The sequence below is a fragment of the Pseudonaja textilis genome, chromosome 5 (genome assembly GCF_049901715.1).
Source record: "Pseudonaja textilis isolate UNSWEBS1 chromosome 5, rPseTex1.2, whole genome shotgun sequence".
NCBI lineage: Eukaryota > Metazoa > Chordata > Lepidosauria > Squamata > Elapidae > Pseudonaja > Pseudonaja textilis.
The window spans coordinates 48,334,792-48,356,607 of NC_141994.1; the positions used below are offsets into that span (position 1 = coordinate 48,334,792).

Consider the following 21,816-nt stretch of genomic DNA (forward strand, 5'->3'; position numbering starts at 1 on the left):
TTCCACCGATTGTTTCTCGTCTAGTCCTCAGGTGATTTGGAGAATAGATGAGCTTTTCAGTAACAACACTTCAAGTATTGGAAGGCAGCTATCATGTCACTTCTAAGATTTCTCTTTGCTACTCATTCTGTTTGACATGTAAAATCCCACTACGATTATTCTGACCCTAGCTTGGCTTACTTTTGGTGTGTGTGTGTGTGTGTGAGAGGGGGGCGGGGAGAGATTTTATTTCTGGCTTATTTTTGTAATTTTGTTTTTAGATCACATCTGAATATTATATTTATTCATGAAAATATAAGAGAGAGAAATATTTGTAATTCTCCCCATTTCCTTTGACAGTTTATCATTCTCATTTCTAAGGCTGCCAAATTGATGATTAATGAGTGAGAAAGGGGTGCTAGGGGGACACACATAATAGTCTCTCTGTCCACAAAGGCAACATTCAAAAGGGGGGAAATGTGCAGATGTAACGATAGTGAATTGTATGAATTAAGAACTTAAGTCTTAAAATGGTGAACTTACTGTTAACTTCAATAATCTTTATGTCTCCCTTTTAAGGGCCTTGACAATGCAGAGAAGTCAACATTTTAACACTAAATTCACCTGCTGGTAGCAAGATTAAAAACGACAGAAAAGTGATGGGAAAAGAAAACCCTAGGAAACCAAAGGCGTTCAACATTTTTACATGAGATACTCAGCCACTGAGAGAGAGAGGGAGGGAGGGAGGGAGGAAGGGAAGGGAGGGCGCTGTATATTTAATCATAGTCCATCTGCACAGGAAGCCATATTGGGTAGATTGCTGAAGGCCGTTTAAAGGAATTTTCAGTTCCACCAGCTCTGGAGGAGGTCCGTGAGATTTTGAGAAAAACACAAACGGACAAAGAATTATATTTTTTTGCAAGATTTTGCATACGTCATTACCCAAATGCTCCCATTCAACACAGAATCTTGATTCATTCCCTAGTTGGACTTGTACAAACAGAACAGTCACTGAGGACAAGCTGTCTAGAGAAATAAAATTTATCCGTCTCTGAAGGGATTTTGACAAGATTCAGAAATTCAGGCATCATCAATGAGTTTCTCCCCATTTTCTTCCTCTTTTTTATTGCATTCTCTACTTCCACAGCCTTCCTCTTCTTCCTCATCTTCTGCTCCATCCGTGAAGACATCCTTTTGGCCGTAGCTCAATGTGGTACATGCTAGGTCCACTTCAATTGGGAAAACATCTGCTTCTCTTAGCACAGCATAACAATCGTCATAGTAGTTGGAAAGCGTGGACACGAAACGCTGGAGTTGGAATACAATATCTTGCACTGCAAAGGAGAGAAATCATTGAGCAAAGAGGAACACAAATACGGGTTACACTCAGCTTATAGCCTAGGACTGGGGTGTTAAACTCAATTTCCTTGAGGTCACATCAGGGTTGTGTTTAACCTTGGGGGGCTGGGGGACATGGCCAACTCAATGTCAGTCTTGTTGGGGGCGTCTGTGCCAGGGAAAACGGGCTCCTGAGGTCTGTTTTTGGCTGTGATGGCCTCCTGCAACCCTCTGCCAGCAAAAACTGGCTCAGGAGGCCGAGCTCCGTTTTCGCTGGGAGAGGCACCATGGTCCAGTCCCTTGGTGTTTCCAGGGTGGCCCTGCAGGCCAGATCTAAGCAGCCCAATGGCTGAATCTAGCACCTGGGCCTTGAGTTTGACATCCCTGGCCTAGGATGTGCTTGTCTTCCTATGCATGGCAATAATCAAGCACTTTATAAATGGCTAAGATGATACTTTGGCTCTTTCAGGGTCAAACATGTTTTCTTTCCATCCCGTATTCTTGTTTCCAAGGAGCTTGATAGTTTTCATCTGCAGATCTAGGTCACTCAAAATTCCCGGAGGTCATTTGGATCTAAACAAAAAGCAACCACACTTACCATGTTTCTGGTCTAGCAGCTCCATCTTTTCTAGTACATCCTTCCTCATTTTGGCAAAACGTGAACGTGCCTCCTGGCGGCAGCGCAGGATTAAACGATATTCATAGTTCCCAGTTCCAACCCGGTACAGAGGTTCTCCCATGGCCTACCAAAAATACTATGTTACTATAACAACCGACGGGGTAGAGTGGGCAACATCTCATATATGAATTAAGGCTTCTTTCATTCATCCTAGCAAACTGTGAGCTCCTCACATGATGGTGCTACATCTTTACTTGGCCAACAGTCAGACATTAAAGCATCTTTTGCTAAAGAAGCAGATGCCTAGAACCCCGAGGGTAAGAAAACCAACATTTAAGGAAACAAAAACTCATCACAAGGTCATCACATGGTAAATGAGATCAAGGGACAAATCAAACAGATAGTCAGTTTTTCCATTCCAAATTAATGGTGAATCTATCCCTTAATTATAGAACCTTTAATGCAAATCAATATTGACAGAATACTCTCTGGAGCCATTTGCTTGACACTTTAATCTTAATCTTTAAACCTGAAACTTTAATCTCTGTAATTTGCATTAGCTATAATTTTGTTCAAATTCTTACCATATGCTTTTTCAGTAAAAAAGAAAAGTCTGCTCTGAATCTGTTCCTCAAGATTTGAACTTTAAAAAGCTTCTCTTCTGCTCAAATAAAAATAATGCCACGCCAGATGCTTATCAGACGATTTGGCCTTTCCATCTAAGGCTGAGAAAGGATGATGTGCTGGAGATCATAGTTGTCATTATAGGAAATAAAAGCCACAAAATACAACTCTGTATTGAGTCCACTGGGATATTATCTATCCAGCTTCTTTGCAGTGGCAATCAAATGTTTGGCCTCTCTTCAGCAGAACTCACATTAATACTTAAACAATCTATGATTGTGCAATGCAAGTGAATCAATCTTGTGTTACCGCACTCAAAATTTCAATCTGATCCAACGTTTCTGGAAGGCGTCAAGATGGAAGCATGCCAGATGAAAATGATAGCTGACATAAACATTATCAATCTCAGTTTGAAAAGTTGAAATAAGGTATAAACTTAATTCTTAAGCATCTTAAGAGTTAGGGAAATCTGAGGCATTTAGAAGGTTCATTTGATAACACTTGGCGACACAAAGCAAGATTCAATATGGAATGTACACAATAAACTTCCCTAAATGTAAATCTTTGAAAACAATCAAGTATCTGAGTATGTCTATGAACAAATCTGGGATCTCAGTAGAAATTAGAACCTCTGTACTTACAGTGCAGCTGTATTCTTCATCATCCATCTCTTTCACCTTTAGACAATATGACTGAAAGCGAACAAAAAGCACAGTGTTACAAGTTGCAGAATAACCAACCAGTTATAACAAAGACAAAAATACAATGTCCACGTATTCCATGCTACGCAGTATCATCCTGAATTGTTAGATATATTATATGCACAGATAAAAAATTAAAGCAGACAAGTTTGATCAGTTTACATTCAAAGATTGAAATTCTCTTTCAAAGAATATGCATTTTATGCCCCACCCCCTTTTTTTCTAAAGAAATAATTAAAACAAAAAGAACAGCTCACCAAATACTCAAACTTGACATCCAAATACTTCTTGATAGTTAATCTGGTATCAGGAATTGCTTTGTTCAGATAGGTGTTCAAGTCTGTCAACATCTGTAAGGAAATACTGGGAATGAAAATTGACGATAAAGCAAAATAAAACAGACAAGCTTTCACGTGTGAGAAGGCTCACCACCCAAAATTAACTAGTATATGATTTGGGGACATTTCTGTCAACTCTCAGAGTAGTTAAGCCATGTGACACATAGATCAACTTTCTCATTATGTGGACTAGATGACAATCTTATTTATGAGCCAATATGAGCTAGCTCTGCATGCCAATGCTATGTTGTTCTAGTCTAAAACAATATTGTTTCTACCTTGCCATCTCCATTATGCTGTCCTGTCATAATTCAAGGCAAGTCAGGCTAATGAACTTTATTTTATTTATTTGATATGAAAAAGTGCTTTGCCCTTATTTCTCGTCTAGCTTGGAAAGAATTAAGAAGAGGAAGCCAAATAAACAGGCCGTGAAGAAAGCCTCACAGATTAATAACCAAAGAGGCCATATAAAGCAAAGAGCTGTAGCTCACTAGTGTAGTCAGATGAGACCATCTCACATTCTTATGCCTTTTATCAAGCACTGTTTTTTTGTCCATTATTTACATCCCCAGAAACAGTAAACTTTATAGCACTGCACCTTATTTTGTGTGAGTTGATCAGCAAAAGAGGAAGAGTGGGGAATGTATGTAAGATAGCAGAAAGAGTTCAACACTATGCAAGATTACCTAATCCTACATAGCTTTTTCTCTGGTAATATCATACTACTAACTAGAGCATACAAAACATTTGCTAGACCAATACTTGAATACAGCTCATCAGTCTGGAATGCACATTACGTATCTGATATTAACACAGTTGAGAAAGTCCAGAAATATAAGATTTCTCCACTCTACTCGTTGCAGAATACCTTATGCCACCAGACTTGAAATTCTAGAAAACCTAGAACTACGCTGCCTTCGGTCCGATCTAAGTATAGTACATAAAATTATACATTGCAATGTCCTACCTGTCAAATAATACTTCAACTTCAACCATAACAAGAGCACACAATAGAAACAAATTCAAGGTAAACCACACCAAATTTGATTCCAGGAAATACGACTTCAGCAACAGAGTGGTCAATGTCTGGAATACTCTACCTGATTCTGTGGTTTCTTCCCCAAACCCTCAAAACTTTAACCTTAGACTGTCTACTATTGACCTCACCCCTTTCCTAAGAGGTCTGTAGGGGGCATGCATAAGCGCACCAATGTGCCTACCGTCCCTGTCCTATTGTTTCTTTTTATTTTTCTTATATATATCCATTTCATGTATTCATAACTATGTTTATACTTGTACCTGCTATCTTATAATCGCTTGACAAATAAAATATACATACATACATACATTACTGCTTGGTTTTGGCCCTGTTATCACTCTGTCACCATCACAGTCTAATAGTTGGAAGCTTCACTATTTTATCCCATGAGTCGACAGCCATTTTAGAAAGAAAAGGTTCCCATTTATATCTTTGGGTATTGATAGTGCTACATTGGAATTCTATACAGGTAGTCCTTGAAATTAAAACCATTAGGTTAACAAATGCTTGATGTTACCATGGTGCTGAAACAAGTGTCTTACAACCGTTCTCATGCTTACAACTGTTGCAGCGTCCCTGTAATCATAATCAAAATTTGGCAGCTTGGCAACTGGCATGTATTTATGAGACTGCAGTGTCCCAAGGTCACATGATAACCATTTGCGACCTTCCCAGGGGGGCTTCCAACAAGTGAAGTCAATGGAGCAAACTGGACTCATTTAACGACTATAGCAAGAAATCAGACACTATTCCTTTAACAACTGCATTGCTGAGCAACAAAAGTTCTAGTCCCAATTATAGTCATAAGTCAAGTATTACTTGTACCTTAGAGACAGTGGCACAACACTTCTCAACTCTCAAACAGTTGTGTTACCTATCTAGATTATCATACTAAAATGATATTTTATCTTATTTAGTAAATTTATATGGCCAGCCATCTCACATGAAGTGACTGTAGGCAGCGTACAATCATTACAATAAAACAACAGATATTTAAATTATCAATTATAATTAGTCATTGTTTTTATTAAAAATATAGTCTTTTAAGCATGCATATACGGTTTTTACATAAAGAATTATTATTTTGAGCGTAATAAATATAAAACACACATTCTTACTGGTTTAATGGTTTTTAAAAGATGGATTCCAAATTTCTCAATACTGCGATGAGCATCAGCAAATTTTACAAACGCTTCACTGGCCGCTGGCTGAGGTTCCCGTACACCAATAACCGAAAAAACATCACCAAATGCTGGTCATCATACATCAAAAACATGCAATAGAAACTGGAGTCAAAAATCATAGGTATATTTTCTGGTATATATTACTCAATTTTTCACCACTTCAGACAATGATTAATACCCTGAAGAGTATGGAACTTGAAACTTGACATGTCAGGAGGGCACCAGAATGCAAACATGCCTCAATTTAAGCTTTCTGGTGTCCCGCTTTAAATCTCATTCTAGTCAGTAAGCTAGAAGGTATTTCTCCAATTGGTTGCTCTGGATAATGGCTCACACAGACCTGGTACCAGCCCTGCATGCAACCCATAGATATTCTAGCCCAAATTTTGAAAACCAGTGGCCATATCTGGAATTTGGAAAGAATATTATGACCATTCTCACAAAATTGGAGCCATGTTGATTATGGCCAGTGATACAACAAAGCTTGCTCCCCACAAGTTCTGTGTTTTCTTAGTTTCCTTCTGTTTTTCTTCTAAGTAACTAAGCATGCTTTTAAAGCACCACTGCAGAAATCCTATCAATTTTTTTCTTATAAATACCTCTTAGACATTAGCAGGGCCCAGAGGAATCTTGGAAATACTGTATATAACATGCTTACTTGGCTTTTTATTTTGTAGCATGCTAGTTGCATATTTATTTTAATTACAATGAACTAAAAAATAAATTAGACAGAGTCAAGTTGGCAGAATCAGATGAGAAACTGGGAGCCTGTGAATTCTAGACCTGCCTTAGGCACAAAACCAGCTAAGGTGATCTTGGTCCAGTCAATTTATCTCAATCCTAGGAAAAAAGCAATGATAAACCACTTCTGAAAAACTTTGTCAAGAAAACTGCAGGAATTTGTCCAGGCAGTCTCCAAAAATTGGACACAACTGAACAAAGGTAAAAAAATAGGTGGAGCACACATTAACATCTCAATACAATTGGTATTTAAAGAGGTTATGGCCATGGTTGGCAAATGCTCTATCCATTTACCTCTGTGAGTCTGAGACAGTTCAAAGAAAGCTCTGAGAAGACTCTTGGTGTGTTCTGTCATCCCTAGGCAAAGGGGAGGGAAAAAAATACTAGTCATTCACTAAAATCTCATTTATCTAGGAACATTTGTTACTTTTCAGTCTACATTTGAACACTAAAAGCAGATGGTTGGTAAAATAAAACAAAATCAAAACATGGTTGGGGACAAGTCAACACTGATATGTTTTTATTCTGAGATTTGCCTGCAGAAGTAACTAGGGGCAAAAGTTGTACTGACCAAAAACAAACATCATTCTTTGCTCTTCACTGGTCATGTTCTGTGCTTTCATGCTTCTGGGAACAGTTTGCTCACCACAATGGACATATTGTTACTAAACCACACAAAAGCATCAACTTTTCCATGGCCATTCAATACAGGAAATCTGCTTGTGGCTCTAGAGAAGGAGCTCTAACTACAGACCAAATAACTTATCAACGAGACTGAAAATAAACCACGCGAAAGGTTTTATTGATAATAAGCCATGTTATCAATATATCAAGCAAAATAATGTTTCAAGATACTTTTATATGGTAAACAGGATATAGGCAAACAAATGGGCAATTCCACCAGTCACATATGATCCAGATCTCAAATCTACCGTTTCCCCGAAAATAAGACCCAACCGAAAAATAAGTCCTAGCATGATTTTTGATGACGCTCATAATATAAACCCTACCCCCAAAATAAGCCCCAGTTAAGATAATCTGTCAGATGGACACATTTAGTGCCGTATTTCCCCCAAAATAAGACCTAACTGGAAAATAAGCCCTAATGCATCTTTTGGAGTGAAAATTAATATAAGACCCGGTCTTATTTTGGGGGGAAACACGGGTACTTGTACCTCCCAAATATTCTCTAATTCTCTCTACTACTGCTTGTTTCCTTCTACTGTAAACTGCTAAGAAATATTCACTCTCAAATTCATCAACTGTTATTGTACCAATTTGCAAGATAGCAGAAGGTGGGAGACAATGTATTGTTTTTCAATTCTTGTGTGTTAATGAAGTGGGGGAAGCTTATAGCATCTTCACAGCATTATCAGCCAGTGTTGAAATGATATAAAGTCTGTCCTGATTATTATTAATTTGGCACAATAATGTTTAGAGTGTTCTTGAAGCTGCTGTAAGTCACTAGTGGAGAAATGACCAAATTCTGGATGTTTGCATAAGAGGGGGTTTATCTTAAAAAGGCAGTGGGTGGAAGAAGGCTTTGTAGATGTGAAGGGTAAGAGAGACAGTCCACACCTGCTCATCAAATGTTCCAGATGTAAGCAGGCCTAATCTGCCACCACATGTTGTACTGCCTGCACCTGTGTGTACAATATACTTACTCAAATCAATTGATCTCCCAAGAAATCATCATTGATATGAGCTGTAAGACAACAGTTTTCTAGACTACAAAGAAAAAAAAAGTGTGATTACCTTTATATAGTTCTGCAGTCCTCTCCAGCTCTTCTAATCGCTTTACCAAGCCATCTAGAACAATAAAGAATAGAAGTTGATTATAATGGTAAATCATTTTAGGAGCATAAAGTGTTACATCTATTATTTCACATCCTGCACTTGGGAATGACAGAGGCCAAACCCTGACCGTTTTACATAGTTGCCATTGTATCTCTCAATGTCTTCTCATCTCAAGGTTAAACATACCCAGTTTTTAAAAATATCTTTTCATTGGCCTCCGTTCCTAGTGCCCTGATTACCTTCATCCTCTTTGTGAACCTGTTTCAGTTTCCCTGAAAAGATTAATGTTTGCTTGAGGTGGGGTTTCTGACTGTAGCATAATAAAGTGGAACAATTGTTTTGGGTGATTTGGAAACTAGTATTTCATTGATGCAATGTAAAAATGTTCTGTTTTGTTTTTTTTGCAGCATCATTATACTGGTGACTCATACTAACTTTGCAATCAACTACAGGTAGTTCTTGATTTACAACTACAATTGAGCCCAAAATTTCTGTTAAGTGAGACATTTGTTAAGTGAGTTTTGCCCCATTTTACGACCTTTCTTGCCACAGTTGTTAAGTAAATCGCTGCAGTTGATAAGTTAGTAACCCGGTTGTTAAGTGAATCTGGCTTCCCCATTGACTTTTCTTGTGAGAAGATCTCAAAAGATGATCACATGACCTTATAAATGAAATTGCGCGCGCACGCACACACACACGCACTACAATATGGGCATTTCCTGGCTATATGTTAACAGGCCAGATAACTTGCTTTGTATGTATTCAAATTAGACATTTCAATGTTTGTAGTGTTTTAATGATTTCTATTGTTTTAAAATGGTTTTAAGATTTTAGTTGTAATAAAGGGAGTCAAGTTATTCTCCCAAACACCTGAGGGCAGGACAAGAAGCAATGGGTGGAAAGTAATCAAGGAGAGAAGCAACTTAGAACTAAGGAGAAATTTCCTGACAGTTAGAATAACTAATCAGTGGAACAACTTGCCTCCAGAAGTTGTGAATGCTCCAACTGGAAGTTTTTAAAAAGATATTGGATAAGCATTTGTCTGAAGTGGTATAAGGCTTCCTGCCTAAGCAGGGGGTTGGACTAGAAGACCTCCAAGGTCCCTTCCAACTCTGTTTTTCTATTCTATATGCTTTTGAATTGTGAACTGCCCAGAGTCGTTTGCTGAGATAGACAGCTATAAAAATGAATGAACGAATGAATATTACATTTACAACACTGAATTATTTACTAAAACTGTCTTCTGACATAAAGTGACATGGTTAGTCCGCAACAACTGATTCTTGTCAAATCCATGCTGACTTCTGCAAATTACCACACTGCTTTCAAAGTAGTTTTGAACCAGTATCTTTACTTCTATAGTCTAGAATACTCCAGGTTGTTACAAGATTGTAATTCTCCGGAATTCCTCATCCTCTTCCTTTTAGGGATTTGCTTTCTTTTGCAAATTGTCTCTTCATCTCTTTTTCAGGATTTCTCAAAGATAATACAGAAAGTCTCAGTGAGACTATCAGATAATTTCTTTAGTGTTCTAGGAGACCATTCACTTGATTCTACAATTTAATCTCAAAATAAACAGACACCTCTTGGCCATCTCAATATCCAAATTCTTTCTCAGAGCCCTTTCTATGGGTTAAATGGCCTGATGGGAACAGTGCAAAGCTTAAGCCCATGCTGCCCACAGATGGCATTTCTCCTGGCACAGCCATGCCTTTATGCACTTGTTGGACACTTGGAGAGGGCAAAAAACTTGACAAAGGTAACAGAATTCGTTCTGAGGCCACGGATAACCTTGTTAGACCATCACATATTCCCAGAATCACTATAAGGAATGGCTACTGCCCCTGCCTTACAACTGAGAGGTTAGGACTGAGATATAGTAGCTTGCCTGAGGATCACCCTAAAGTGGTGAGGCTTGAAGTGGGGATCTCTGGTATTTAACAAGTATATTACATTGGCTCTCAATCCCAGAGTTATGAGTCAAGTATTGACGTCACCAACTGGATGAGATTCAGTTTCAGGAGAAACTAAGAATGCTTAATCCTTGATGGCACTTGGCTCAATGAGCAACAATAGTGAAACTGCTACTTGCGTATTACTTACCATTGCAGAGGATAGCTCGGCTCAGTCCTAGGGCGTCTGCTGTCCCTGAGCTCATGTTCTCCACCAGGCGGTGCTTCACTTTCTTTAGCACTGCATTCCAAGAAAGAGACACGTAATCCATAAGCAGCATTTTTCAAAATGTAGCACAATCCCTGCATTTCACAAGAACAGGCTAAAAAATAAATCTTTAAGAGAGTCAAAGTCTTTCCTTACCAATGTCTAAAGTTTTCCCCTGCTTTGGATCAGCCTGGAGCTTGTTGTAATGAATTGTTACCTCTCCCTAGAAGACCAAAATCAAAATCAATATATTATGGAAGAGAAAGGCACTACTACTGGCACGAGCAAAAACCCCACAATTTACATTCCAGCAATCCTTGAAGTCTCTCACCTTTACCACCTGTATCATTTTGGCTACTTCTACTTTGGTTTTTCCTTTGACTGACTTCCCATTCACACCCGTGATTTCATCACCAGCTGCCAACGTGCCATCAAGAGCTGCAGGAGTATTGTCAAATACCTGAGGAGGAATATATAGTGTTGGTGGAAGAGCTGTGGTGGGGCAGTGGTTAGAATGCACTATTGCAGGCTAACTCTGCCCACTGCCAGTTCGATCCTGGCCAGCTCAAAGTTGACTCAGTCTTCCATCCTGAGGTCGGTAAAATGAGGACACAAATTGTTGGGGGCAATATGCTGACTTTGTAAACCACTTAGAGAAGGCTGTAAAGCATTGTGAAGCGGTATATAAGCCTAAGTGTTATTGCTATGATCAAAGAAGAACTATAGAAAGAAAAAGAACTATAATTTCCATCCATAATTGCTACTTTTCTTGCCACATATGTTAGTTATAAAAATACCTTAATTTTCAGAAATATCATGACAGGACCTTCATAAACATTTGTTGCAGTGATGGGATTCAAATTGTTTTACCACCAGTTCGGTGGGCATGGCTTGCTGGGTGTGCTTTGCCTAACGCCGCCGCAAAGCTTTCCCCACACCAGCTGAGACCTGCAGCGCCAATCAGCTGAGAGGATAAAGAGAAAAGTGCAGGGGCAGGTGGCAGGGCCAATCCTGTGTTTTCCTCTCAGCTGATTGTCGAGGACTTTTTTCCCCTTTTCAGCTGATCATGGGCTTCTTTTACTGAACCGGAAGCATACCACCACTGATTTGTTGCCTATATCTATACTATGTGGTACTTAAGCCATACAAAAGCTGGTACTTAAGCCATACAAAAGCTTGGTTGAAATATGCCATTCTACTAGAGGTTTATTTGATATCCATTCTTCTATAATAAAAGCTGCTAGATGACGTGATGTTTTTTAGTCCAGAGATTTCAAACCAGTTAATTTTTTTCACTTTCCATAGCTCGCTCACAGCTTCCTGTATCACACTGCATTAGACACCGAAAGAAATCCTACTGCCACTTTTGAGGAGGTTCATAGTCTAACCTTTTGAATTATACATTCAAAACTGTCACTGAATTCTCTCTGAACCCCTCTTGTTTAACATCCATGTATTTGCCACCCAAAACCTCTGCATGTCCCATTTTTGCCCTCCCTGGCATCCAGAAGCACTCTGTAGGCCCAAAACGTGCCCGTTTTTGAGGCCTCTGGGGAGCCCCCTTTTTCCCTCCAGCGAAGGCCAAAAATGGGACCCCTGGAGGCCTCTGGAGGCCAAAAACGTGCCTGCTTTTGGCCTTCAGAGTGCTTCTGGATGCCGGGGAGGACAAAAATGCAACATGTGAAGACAAAAAACTATTTTTTTCTTGCTTTCCTCCTCTAAACCAAGGTGCATCTTATAGTCTGAAAAATATATTTATTATCCCATAAGCTTCATGCACCGTAGTCCGCTACTCTTTGCTGCTGCTACTATTATTGCTATCGCTACAGGCTACAAGGCTGGATCTTCAGAAAATGTCCCCACAATCAAAATTCTGCTCCCAGGATGTTGCATGCATTTTTTATTGTTTTTTTCTTTCTAAAGAGTATATTCCTCTTCCCTAACACTAACCTGGACGATATACAGGCAGGGGCAATACTGGGCTCCTCCACCTATACTAATTCCAATCAGATTCTGAGAGTCTTTCTTCAAGGTCACTGTTCCAGGTACTGTAGGAATCCCCCTAAAACAGAGATAAAAACACAAATACCTGCCAACTGCCTCTGCTTTCACCACAACAGAGATATAAATAATTGGAATTGAAATTGTGTCAGATGTTTTCCTAAATATCAAGGTTTAGACTAAAAAGACAAATGCAACAATGAAATATAATCTGAGAGTAAGATAGGTGGCCTCTAAATTTGATAAATATATAAAATATGAACAATATCTTTATCTTGATTAAAACAAGCAAATTATTTGCAGAAGCATAGCAAGATGCAAAACGTCTTGCATGATTAAACTGTGGTTTCTCACTGATATGTTTTAGCCTTCAGCTTTAACTTCCAGCCAGCATGTCTTAGATTTTAAAGTTTCATGACAACATAAAGCCAGATATAAATTTACAAAGTTCATTCCATTATTTTCCAGCGCAAATCACTGCTACACTGATTTTACTTCTAGGACTTACTGTTTTTTAAAACAAAAACTGATTGTTTTTCTCTCAGGTATTAAAAATTGATACTTCCAGACACGCATCACAAGCTTCTTCTGTATAGATCTATATTCTTATTGTAATTTATTATTTTCTCACTCAGTTCTCTCCAAATCTGTTGGATTCTGAATTCATAATCTATACAATAAGATGGCCAGAAGAATTTTTCAATCAAGGTAAAAACTGAAAAAGAGCAATCACCTAATAACAAAAGAGAAATTAATGCAAACTATATCCAGAATTGCCTAGTTTACATGTTTCTTTTTAGTCATTTAACCAAGATTTTGACTTGACTTCTACAGAATACTCTTTCCCAAACCAAACTGGAGAAAAAGATCTGTTAATGAATAAAGGCTCTAAATCTACTAGTCTTTGCTATTTTTCTGAATTCTTGTTGTATCTTTTCTTTCCCAGTTGAGAAAATATTGTTGTGTGCTTTCCAAACAATTCTAATTCCAGTTTTCCCCAAATCAAATACTAAGATACACATTACTAGCAGGAAACAGGAAAAAAGAAAAAGAAAACTTACAGCTTGTCTTCCTCAATGTCATACTCCAAGTCTGCAAACATTGTTGCTTTAAATTAGTGATTACTTTGTGAAGAATCTGATTTTTTTCCGAACTGCCTAAAAGGAAAAAAGATCATCAATGGAGAAACTTATCTCATCTTTTCATATGCTTACCGAAATCTTTGCCTTTGCATTTCTAACTTCTATCTGCTGAACAGTAAGGAAAAACTGCCTGCCTTCTCAGGTTACTATCATTAAACAATCTATGAAGCTATTAATAAAATATGACACATATCACAATATAATATAAAGGCATAGTTCCTAACTTTGAAATGTTTACAGCTAAAAGAGTATAAATTATAATAGATGCTATGTTTCAATTACACTACCAAAGCTTTAGTTCTCAAGTCCAGTCTTCAAGTAATGATTGTTTGGCTGATATCTGACATCATTAGGAATTAATCACGGTGGTCATTAAACAAATCTAAAGTCATTAAGCGAATGCCACAGTGAACCCATTCTTCCCAATGAGTGTTTTTGCCATAAACCAGCTAAAAAACCTAGCAAACTATAGTCACATGACTGCAGGAGCTGCAACTAATTGTAAAGACCAGCTTGTTGTCAAGTACCCAAAATGTGATCACATGACTATGCATGCCAGGCAGTTGTGGTGTGATACTTTACAATTGCTAGAAGAGCTTTATGGGACATAAAGCTTGGTGCACCAGTAGTCCTCGACTTAGGTCATGTAATGATGGTCCAAAGCTACATCAGTCTCAAGAAAAGTGATTTGTCCTCAAAGTTATACTTGTCAACTACTCTTCTGATCTCATGATTGCAATTTGGATGCTTTACAGCAAGTTCTCGTTCATGAGTGACTGTAGGATCCTATTATCACATGATCACAATTTGTGATCTTTCAGCAGTTTCCAACAAACAACATCAATTGGGGAAGTCAGACTACATGATTTTCTTAATCACCATGATTAAGCTTAGCAGCCAAAATTCCAATCCTAATTGGGGTCATAAGTATATCAAATATATTTTCATGGTTAAGCATCAGATTAAAAATACCAACATTTTAAATCAGATTCACTAGTCTATCTAACTCTGTACTGTCTGGTCTGGCTGGCAGTAGTTCCCAATCTCAAGCAGTCCTGATTTCCCAGTCTTGCTTCTTGACTTTTCAACTGGAAACTACTTCAAGCAGAACTGTCAAAGCTTAAACTGTCTTTTAGCTATCGTTTTTTTTTTTGTTCTAGCTACTGAACATGTCTTTTTTTAAAGATAAATGCATAATAACTGCAGCAATAGATACAGACATTCTCAAAAATACATATGAAATGTAATGACTGAAACCTGCTCCACAAGTTCAAGTTCAAGATTAACTATTGGTCTTTGGCAACGGTTTTCTTTTCCTATTTTGCCATTCGAAAATATCATTGTGACTTGTATTTTGGAAATTCTAATAGGTTTTTTTTTATATATAAAAAAAGAAAGGCCTTAAAAAGATAGATATTGTTTTCAATTTCCATTAGATATGTAAATACAGACTGGTGCTAAAACTTCTAAGGGTGCAAACCGTCCTATTTTTAGAAGAATACAATGTATAATAGTTAGAATGTGAGGTGAATGTTAAAGGTGCTGGATTAGAGCTGGCGAGATTCTAGTTCATCCTCAGCCACAAATACTCATTGGGTAATGTTGGGCCAGTTGCTCTAACCCATTTCAAGGACTTTTGCAGAGAAAAATCGGAAGAGGCAGAGCTATGTATTCCATCCTGAGCTTCTGGATAAAAGACTTACATCTAATACATTGTTAGTTTTGAGGACTGGAAAAGTTGAATTTAGCCCCCAGTCTGCAAAATTGACTTGGGCTGAAAACTCACCTGCAGACAGACATGTTCATAGGGTAGGTTTTTGCAAGGTACAGATGGGTTAATAAACGGCATCCAGGCTGTCTCTCCCCCCCTTCTCTCCCTCCACTCTCATTCAGCAAAGCCACAATGAAATATACCAAATAAAGAAGCTGGGCACATACCCCCACCCCACTGACAATCTTAGGCACAGGAGTCACCTTGCATAGAGGAAGGACTCTGGACCAGAAACACTACCTGTTTCCAGTGGCCAAACTGGGGGGATTAACCGACGAAGCCAATAGGGAACCCCTCTTGCTCCAAATCATCGCCCCTTCCCAGAGGAAGGACAACGCTCTCCACAAAAGGAATGGAGCCATTCAATCACTGCCTCACCGGAAGCCTCTGCCTCTGCCTCCAACTCCGCGCCCACCTACCCGTTTTCTCTTCCCGTAAAAGCAGCGGGAGCCGGGGGAGGGGGTGTCTCCCACGTCACTGCCAAACCTGCCTGGAGGACTCCGCCCCCAACTTGCACAGATCCAGGAGGCTTTGAGTTAAAGGAAGGTATAGGAAACACGGGAAAGGGGGGGGAAAGAATCACCTTAATAACGTCTCGCGATACTAAGCTTGGACTGTGCGATCTAGTATTAGAAGTGAGCAGCCTCATTGCGTACTGTAGTAAGATGCTCTCTTGACGTCACAAAGGCGGGGCGGGAAGAAGCCTGTACTCCTTAGTTAAAGTGAACAGGTGGAAAGTGGAATGCAACTTTTTCCGCAAAGCGGCAGAAGATTGGTTGTAGCAAAGGTTCCCACGGGTTAGGGTCTGTTTCAGAGCTACATATTGGCAAGTGGTTTAAACACAAGTGAGGGACGGTCCTTGGTGCTTCTCAGCTTGCTCCTTTTCTTTGCAGACGTTTCATTACTCAAAACTAGGTAACATCGTCATTTCAACCCCGAGGTACAAGTATTATTTCCTGCCAAAAGAAGACGGGAGTTATTTTACAAATGGGAATCAGGCTTGCTGGGGAATTCTGGGACTTGGAGTCCAGAAGCTTTAAAGTTGCCAAGTTTAAGAACGGCTATGACCTTTCAAGACACCAGGATGGGGAAGAAAACATACAGATGACATATGCCAGCATAGGGAAGCTAATTAACATATGTGATCATCTATTTATTTAGTATATGGCAATAGCATACATGAACTAGCAATATATATTAATATTTGGTCTAAATTAGTATAACCCAACAAAATATAAATGTTAAAAGGATCCTAGACATTGATATCTGTGATGAAATAAAAGGCAATGTATTATTTTCTGTGTTCAGGTTCACCAACATTTAGAGCAGTTGAAAGCAAAGACCTTTATCTCTTCTTACCTGCATTTCCTCACTTGATCTTTTACCCTACCTGAAAAACTCAGAATTTTGTTCATTAGGTTTTGTTCTAATAGAAGCAGAAACATGGTCACAGTATGAGTTTAGGATTTTTTTTTCATAAGTATTTCATGGCAACTAGCAAATGACAAGATTTAATTATTCAACACTGCTGGGATTTATGTACTGACAATGTAATTAAGCAAGTATACAGCCAAGTGTGAGGTATAACTTGATGGAGAAAATATTGCATATATTTTTACCTCTGCAAAAGAATTCAAGTCTTAAAAGAAGGATTTGATTTATGGAATCAAGAAGGAATCTTATTGCATCATGTGCCATTTTTTCCCCAGCTGCTGTTAAAATGTCTGAAGAGCCAAGTGTTTTCTGACCTGACTTTTGACATGAACAAGAGAGCCATCCTTTTATTTAAAAATGTGTCTGTGTGGGATATGACTTTGTTAACAATTGCTTCTCTTTTCCTTGCTGCTTTAGGTTTTAAGTGCACAGTTAAGTGACGTGAATGGGAGTACTGATCAAAGCGTCTGACAGTGAAGCCACCCATGTTGAATGGCAGCATGTCATGCGTAGGAAGGAGTTTGATGTTCATATATGTGAGACAAGTGATAGATTCTTCCGACTAATTGAATTATGGTGAAGGACCCATTATAAGCAACAGTAGTGTGAGAGAATAACCATCATACATTACAATTATATCTGTTTTGTATGCAGAGTTCCAAATTCAAGCTTTGATATCTTCTGGCTTAAAAAAAAAATCAGTGGCAGGTGATGGGAGGGATCCCACCTGAAATCCAACATTTGACTAAATGGATTAACCATTTTATCTGGAATAGTGTGATTACTTACTTAGACTGTCTAGTTGGACATATTTCCTACAGGAAGTGTTTTACCTGAATAGAAATCACCAGATAAGGAACACTGCATGCAGGAAACCAAAAGAAATAGCTAAATCACATATCTCTGAAATCTATTCCTTTATATCTTGAAATAAAGTATTTTCCCATCCAAGAATTATTGTTTCTTTTATTGTTAGAGCTTAAAAAATCCATCTTTGTTCTGAACATGTTAAATCACAAATAATCAGTATATAATTCAGTACAATATTATAAAATACATATCTGAACCAGTCTGGTCTAGTGGTTAAGGCTCCAGTCTAGAAAACAAGTGAACATAAGTTCAAGTGCTACCTTAGCCACGAAGGCCAGCTGCGTAACTTTGGGCCACTCACTGTCTCTCAGCCCAACCCACCTCATAGGGGTGTGTGTGCATGTGTGGAAAATAGGAGGAAGATGTGCTGGATATGTTCATTGCCTTGAGTTATTTGTAAAAATAAGACGGGATACAAATAAAAAAATAAAGGCACAGCTTTTTTCAATTTTACCGAAGTATTGTATCAAATTACTTTGAAAAGGGTGTTAGCAAGATTGTGAACATGCAGCCATTCTATTGCAGCTGAATTTTAAATTTCATAGTTGCATAAGAGAAAATGCTTGAGTACATGGAGTATACAGATAATCCTCACTAACCTTAATTAGAATTGGCAACTTTATTTCTAAATTAAGTGGCTTAAATTGGAAATGTGATGTGCCTGACAACAGTAGTTGGTTCCAACTGCAGTTGTTAAACAAATTACTGTGGGTTGTTAAGCATGATGTCACATGACTGTGACTTGTGATTTCCTGCTGGCTTCCCTACTAACTTTGCTCATTGGCTGTAAAGATCACAAAAGGTGATCATGTGACCATGGGAAGCTATAACTGTTGTAAATGCACCGCAGTTGCCAAGCGACTCAATCATGATCATGTGACTTACAGGGATGCGGTGAGAACCACAATTTCAAGGACTGCTCCTAAGCCTCATTATTCAGCATGGTTTTAACTTCAAATGGTTCCTGAACAAGATGTTAAGTGAGGACTAGCTGAAATGTATTTAAAAATATATGTAATGTTGCCATGACCCCGTTGACTTTTTGAAGTTCAATCCCCATTATGCAAATCAAAGAACTGAACAGGATCTCACTTGATAAAAATCTGAATAAGCAGAGAAAATAGTACAACAGCACCATCATGCGGCTAAGTATCAAGATTGCTTTTCATTCATCTGACCACAAGGAGGAAAACATCATACATAATTCTTTTTAATGTAGTAATGAACATGTTTATGGTTTTTTTCATACCATAGTATAAGTTGAAACGAAGTGGAATGGGCTGCATTGGAGAATGGGGTTTAGTCCCTGATTGACAATGCAAAGCCAAATATTTATATAAGCCCTTTAAAAGTTCATCTGCCTAAGGCTTCCAAATGAAACCCATATCATTACGAAAATGTTTAATTCCTTGTTTTTCCTGGACTTTAATGAATTTTAGGGGAATGGGTTTGAAATTTTACTGATCACATGCAATCTTATAATCAAGAATTTGTTCTATGAGAATATTTTCTTATTAATATAGAATATAAATGCAATTTTATACGTAATTGAAGGAAATATGACTACTTATCACCTTAACCATAGTCAGAAAAGCATGAATTGGACTGTTCTATTGCAACAAGTTCTACTGATGAGATTCAAATGGCATCTCTATATTAATTCCTATCTAATTTAATCCGTATCAAGGAGGAAATAAAAGTTATTTCTGATAACTTTTCACTTAAAATCTAAACTTCATATGCATTATGAATCTTTTGACAGGTCATATTTGAGATATTTTCAGTACCAAAACCTTGACTGGACTTGGAATTCAGACCTAGTTAGCACTTGGATAAAAGTTCATCAGGAACTACCAGGACTAGAGGCTAAATCTGGAGGTTGGGAATCACACTGAAAGAAGATAATGGCAAGCCTCATTATTATGATGAAGATGAAAATTGTGTGGATACATCCATGGAATCACTATGGATCAAGCTTGACTCTAGGGCATTCTTTCTTTTTGATATGAAAAGGCTTTTGTAAGAGTGATTGAAATTATGCATTGATAAATGCTAACCTTAGTACAATTTATGCAAGTTATTAGAAATTAGAGGCTCATTGGTGTAAGCGGCATCCTCAGAAAAAAAAAGTTCAAATTTATGAAATAGTTATCTGAATCAGGAATTAAAAAAACCCAGAAAAATGGAACTCATGGTTGTGCTAGGGCAGTGGCCCCCAACCTTTTTTGTGCCACGGCCCAGTACCGGCATCACAAAATGATCCGCGGCCCGGTACCGGCATTGGCACGCATGACAAGGCAAGGCGAGCCGAGCGACCGGCCAGCCAGCCGTCCCCCACTTCTCCTCGCCACCTTCAACGCCTCCTTTGTACCTTTGTTGATGGGTTTCGCTTCGGGATGGCTTCGGGACGGTCGCTCGGCTCGCCTTGCCTTGGGTGCTGAAAGAATCCTTGCGCCTTAGTTTCATTTGAAGCCCCCCCCTTCGATGAAACTAAGGCGCGAGGATTCCTTCAGGACCCAAATGCCGCTTTCCAACCGGAAATGCTCACCCGGAAGCACTTTCTTGTCAAATAAGATGGCGGCGCCCAGCAAACCGGCGGCCCGGTAGGAAATGTTCCACGGACCGGTACTGGTCCGCAGCCCGGTGGTTGGGGACCCCTGTGCTAGAGAAACAAATATTTCTCTAAATTGGATATTTTGATACTGTTACAGTTTGTGTTATTTCCATTTCCATCTCACTAATATAGCAACTCTGGCTGGCTTACAATATAAAAAGTTAAAAAGTGCTAAAATATTTAAATTTTGAATAAAAAGATTAAGAGGTTAAGAATCAAGATGATGGACAACCTGGGAGTGAGGCACCGCAATGTAGGGGCCCAAGGCCAAATGGCAACGCCAAGTGTTTAGGCTCTTCTAAAGGCCAGGAGCATGGGAGCAGATCTCCTATCTGACAGGAGAATATTCCAGAGGATGGGACCACAGCAGACAAGGCTCTTATCTTATCCTGAACCCCATCACCTGTCAGAATTGTTTGGCTGACAGAATCCAAAGTAGGTCCTTTCCTCTGGGGCGTGTTAGTCCCATGAGGGTGATTCCTCAGATACCCTCAGGGGAATAAAAATTTAATCGTGTCCTTCTAGGTTTTTGTTAAAAGTACTGTGAGCCAAAGAACCTTTTGACAATATTTGTGGATCACAAAACTGATGAATCTGAAATAGGCAGCACTCACTCTCATTCTTTATGAATCAATGCATCATATTATCAACTCTCAAACATAAAAATGCAGCTGTTATTCACAATAACATCATTCTTTTATTTAATTAATAAGGGGAATATGTAGCTGATTTTTTAAAAAGTGATTTATTCAAAAATTTCACTCATAAAATTGGGACCCCTACCCAGGGTTACCCCTTGCCACTTCCCGACTCTATTTCTGGTTAAAAATCCTAAGTTTAAGCAGGATGACCTCATGACCTGGCTGGCCCCAGGGGTCATGGATGAAAGCAGATGGAAGTTTCACAGCCAGGTCCCTTGTGTGTGAGCCTTTTGTTCAGGGGGGTGGGATGCAATTGTGGGGACAGTGCTGAATTGTTCAGAAGCATTGCTCTACCCATCATAATTTCCCTCTGTGGCTCCCACACCCATTTCATCCTTCATAGGAAGGAGGCAGATTTTCTATCCATGCTCAGAAAGAAATTGCCTCTGTGTCCATGTAATTATAAACCATTTATCAAACTTGGAGAAGTTACCCATGCCCCCAAGAGAGGTTCCAAAAGCTAAAATTTCTGCAGCTTTGTCCACCACCTTGAGTTTCATAATAAAACTCCTCCTATTTGCTCTCCCACGTCTGTCTCTGAAGGAAATGAATCAGCGTGTGTTCTCATGGCCAGGCTGTTGCCAACTGTGGCATAGTTATGAATAAACTGAAGAAGGAACTTAATAAACCAGGTTAAATCAAATCACAGGTGCTTTCTCTTATTGTAATTGAAAGAAATTGTTGCATGCAAGGACCTTATAGCATCACTACTGAAAAAAATCATACACTGATGAGTACTTTGTGTACACACCCTCTGGAAAGA

The 21,816-nt window shown here is 38.7% G+C and overlaps 1 protein-coding gene across 8 annotated transcripts; it reads right to left on the reverse strand.

Annotated features, from left to right (window-relative positions):
* Positions 1 to 223: 223 nt before the first annotated feature.
* Positions 224 to 16,081, reverse strand: PICK1 (protein interacting with PRKCA 1). 8 transcript variants are annotated; one of them, XM_087934807.1, is made up of 13 exons: positions 16,018 to 16,081; positions 13,583 to 13,678; positions 12,471 to 12,582; positions 10,852 to 10,980; positions 10,677 to 10,743; positions 10,464 to 10,553; positions 8,319 to 8,372; positions 6,858 to 6,920; positions 5,757 to 5,890; positions 3,519 to 3,611; positions 3,202 to 3,252; positions 1,916 to 2,060; positions 224 to 1,313 (listed from the first exon to the last, which is right to left on the reverse strand). In XM_087934807.1, the coding sequence occupies exons 2-13, from the start codon at positions 13,621 to 13,623 to the stop codon at positions 1,060 to 1,062; spliced, it is 1,233 nt and encodes a 410-aa protein (XP_087790933.1). In that variant the 5' UTR covers positions 13,624 to 13,678; positions 16,018 to 16,081; the 3' UTR covers positions 224 to 1,059. The 8 variants fall into 8 exon arrangements, with proteins under 8 accessions (XP_087790933.1, XP_026551909.1, XP_026551900.1 ...); XM_026696124.2 differs by lacking the exon at positions 16,018 to 16,081 and adding an exon at positions 15,854 to 15,925 and having other exon boundaries at positions 13,583 to 13,674; XM_026696115.2 differs by lacking the exon at positions 16,018 to 16,081 and adding an exon at positions 15,854 to 15,925.
* Between the last annotated feature and the right edge of the window lie 5,735 nt (positions 16,082 to 21,816).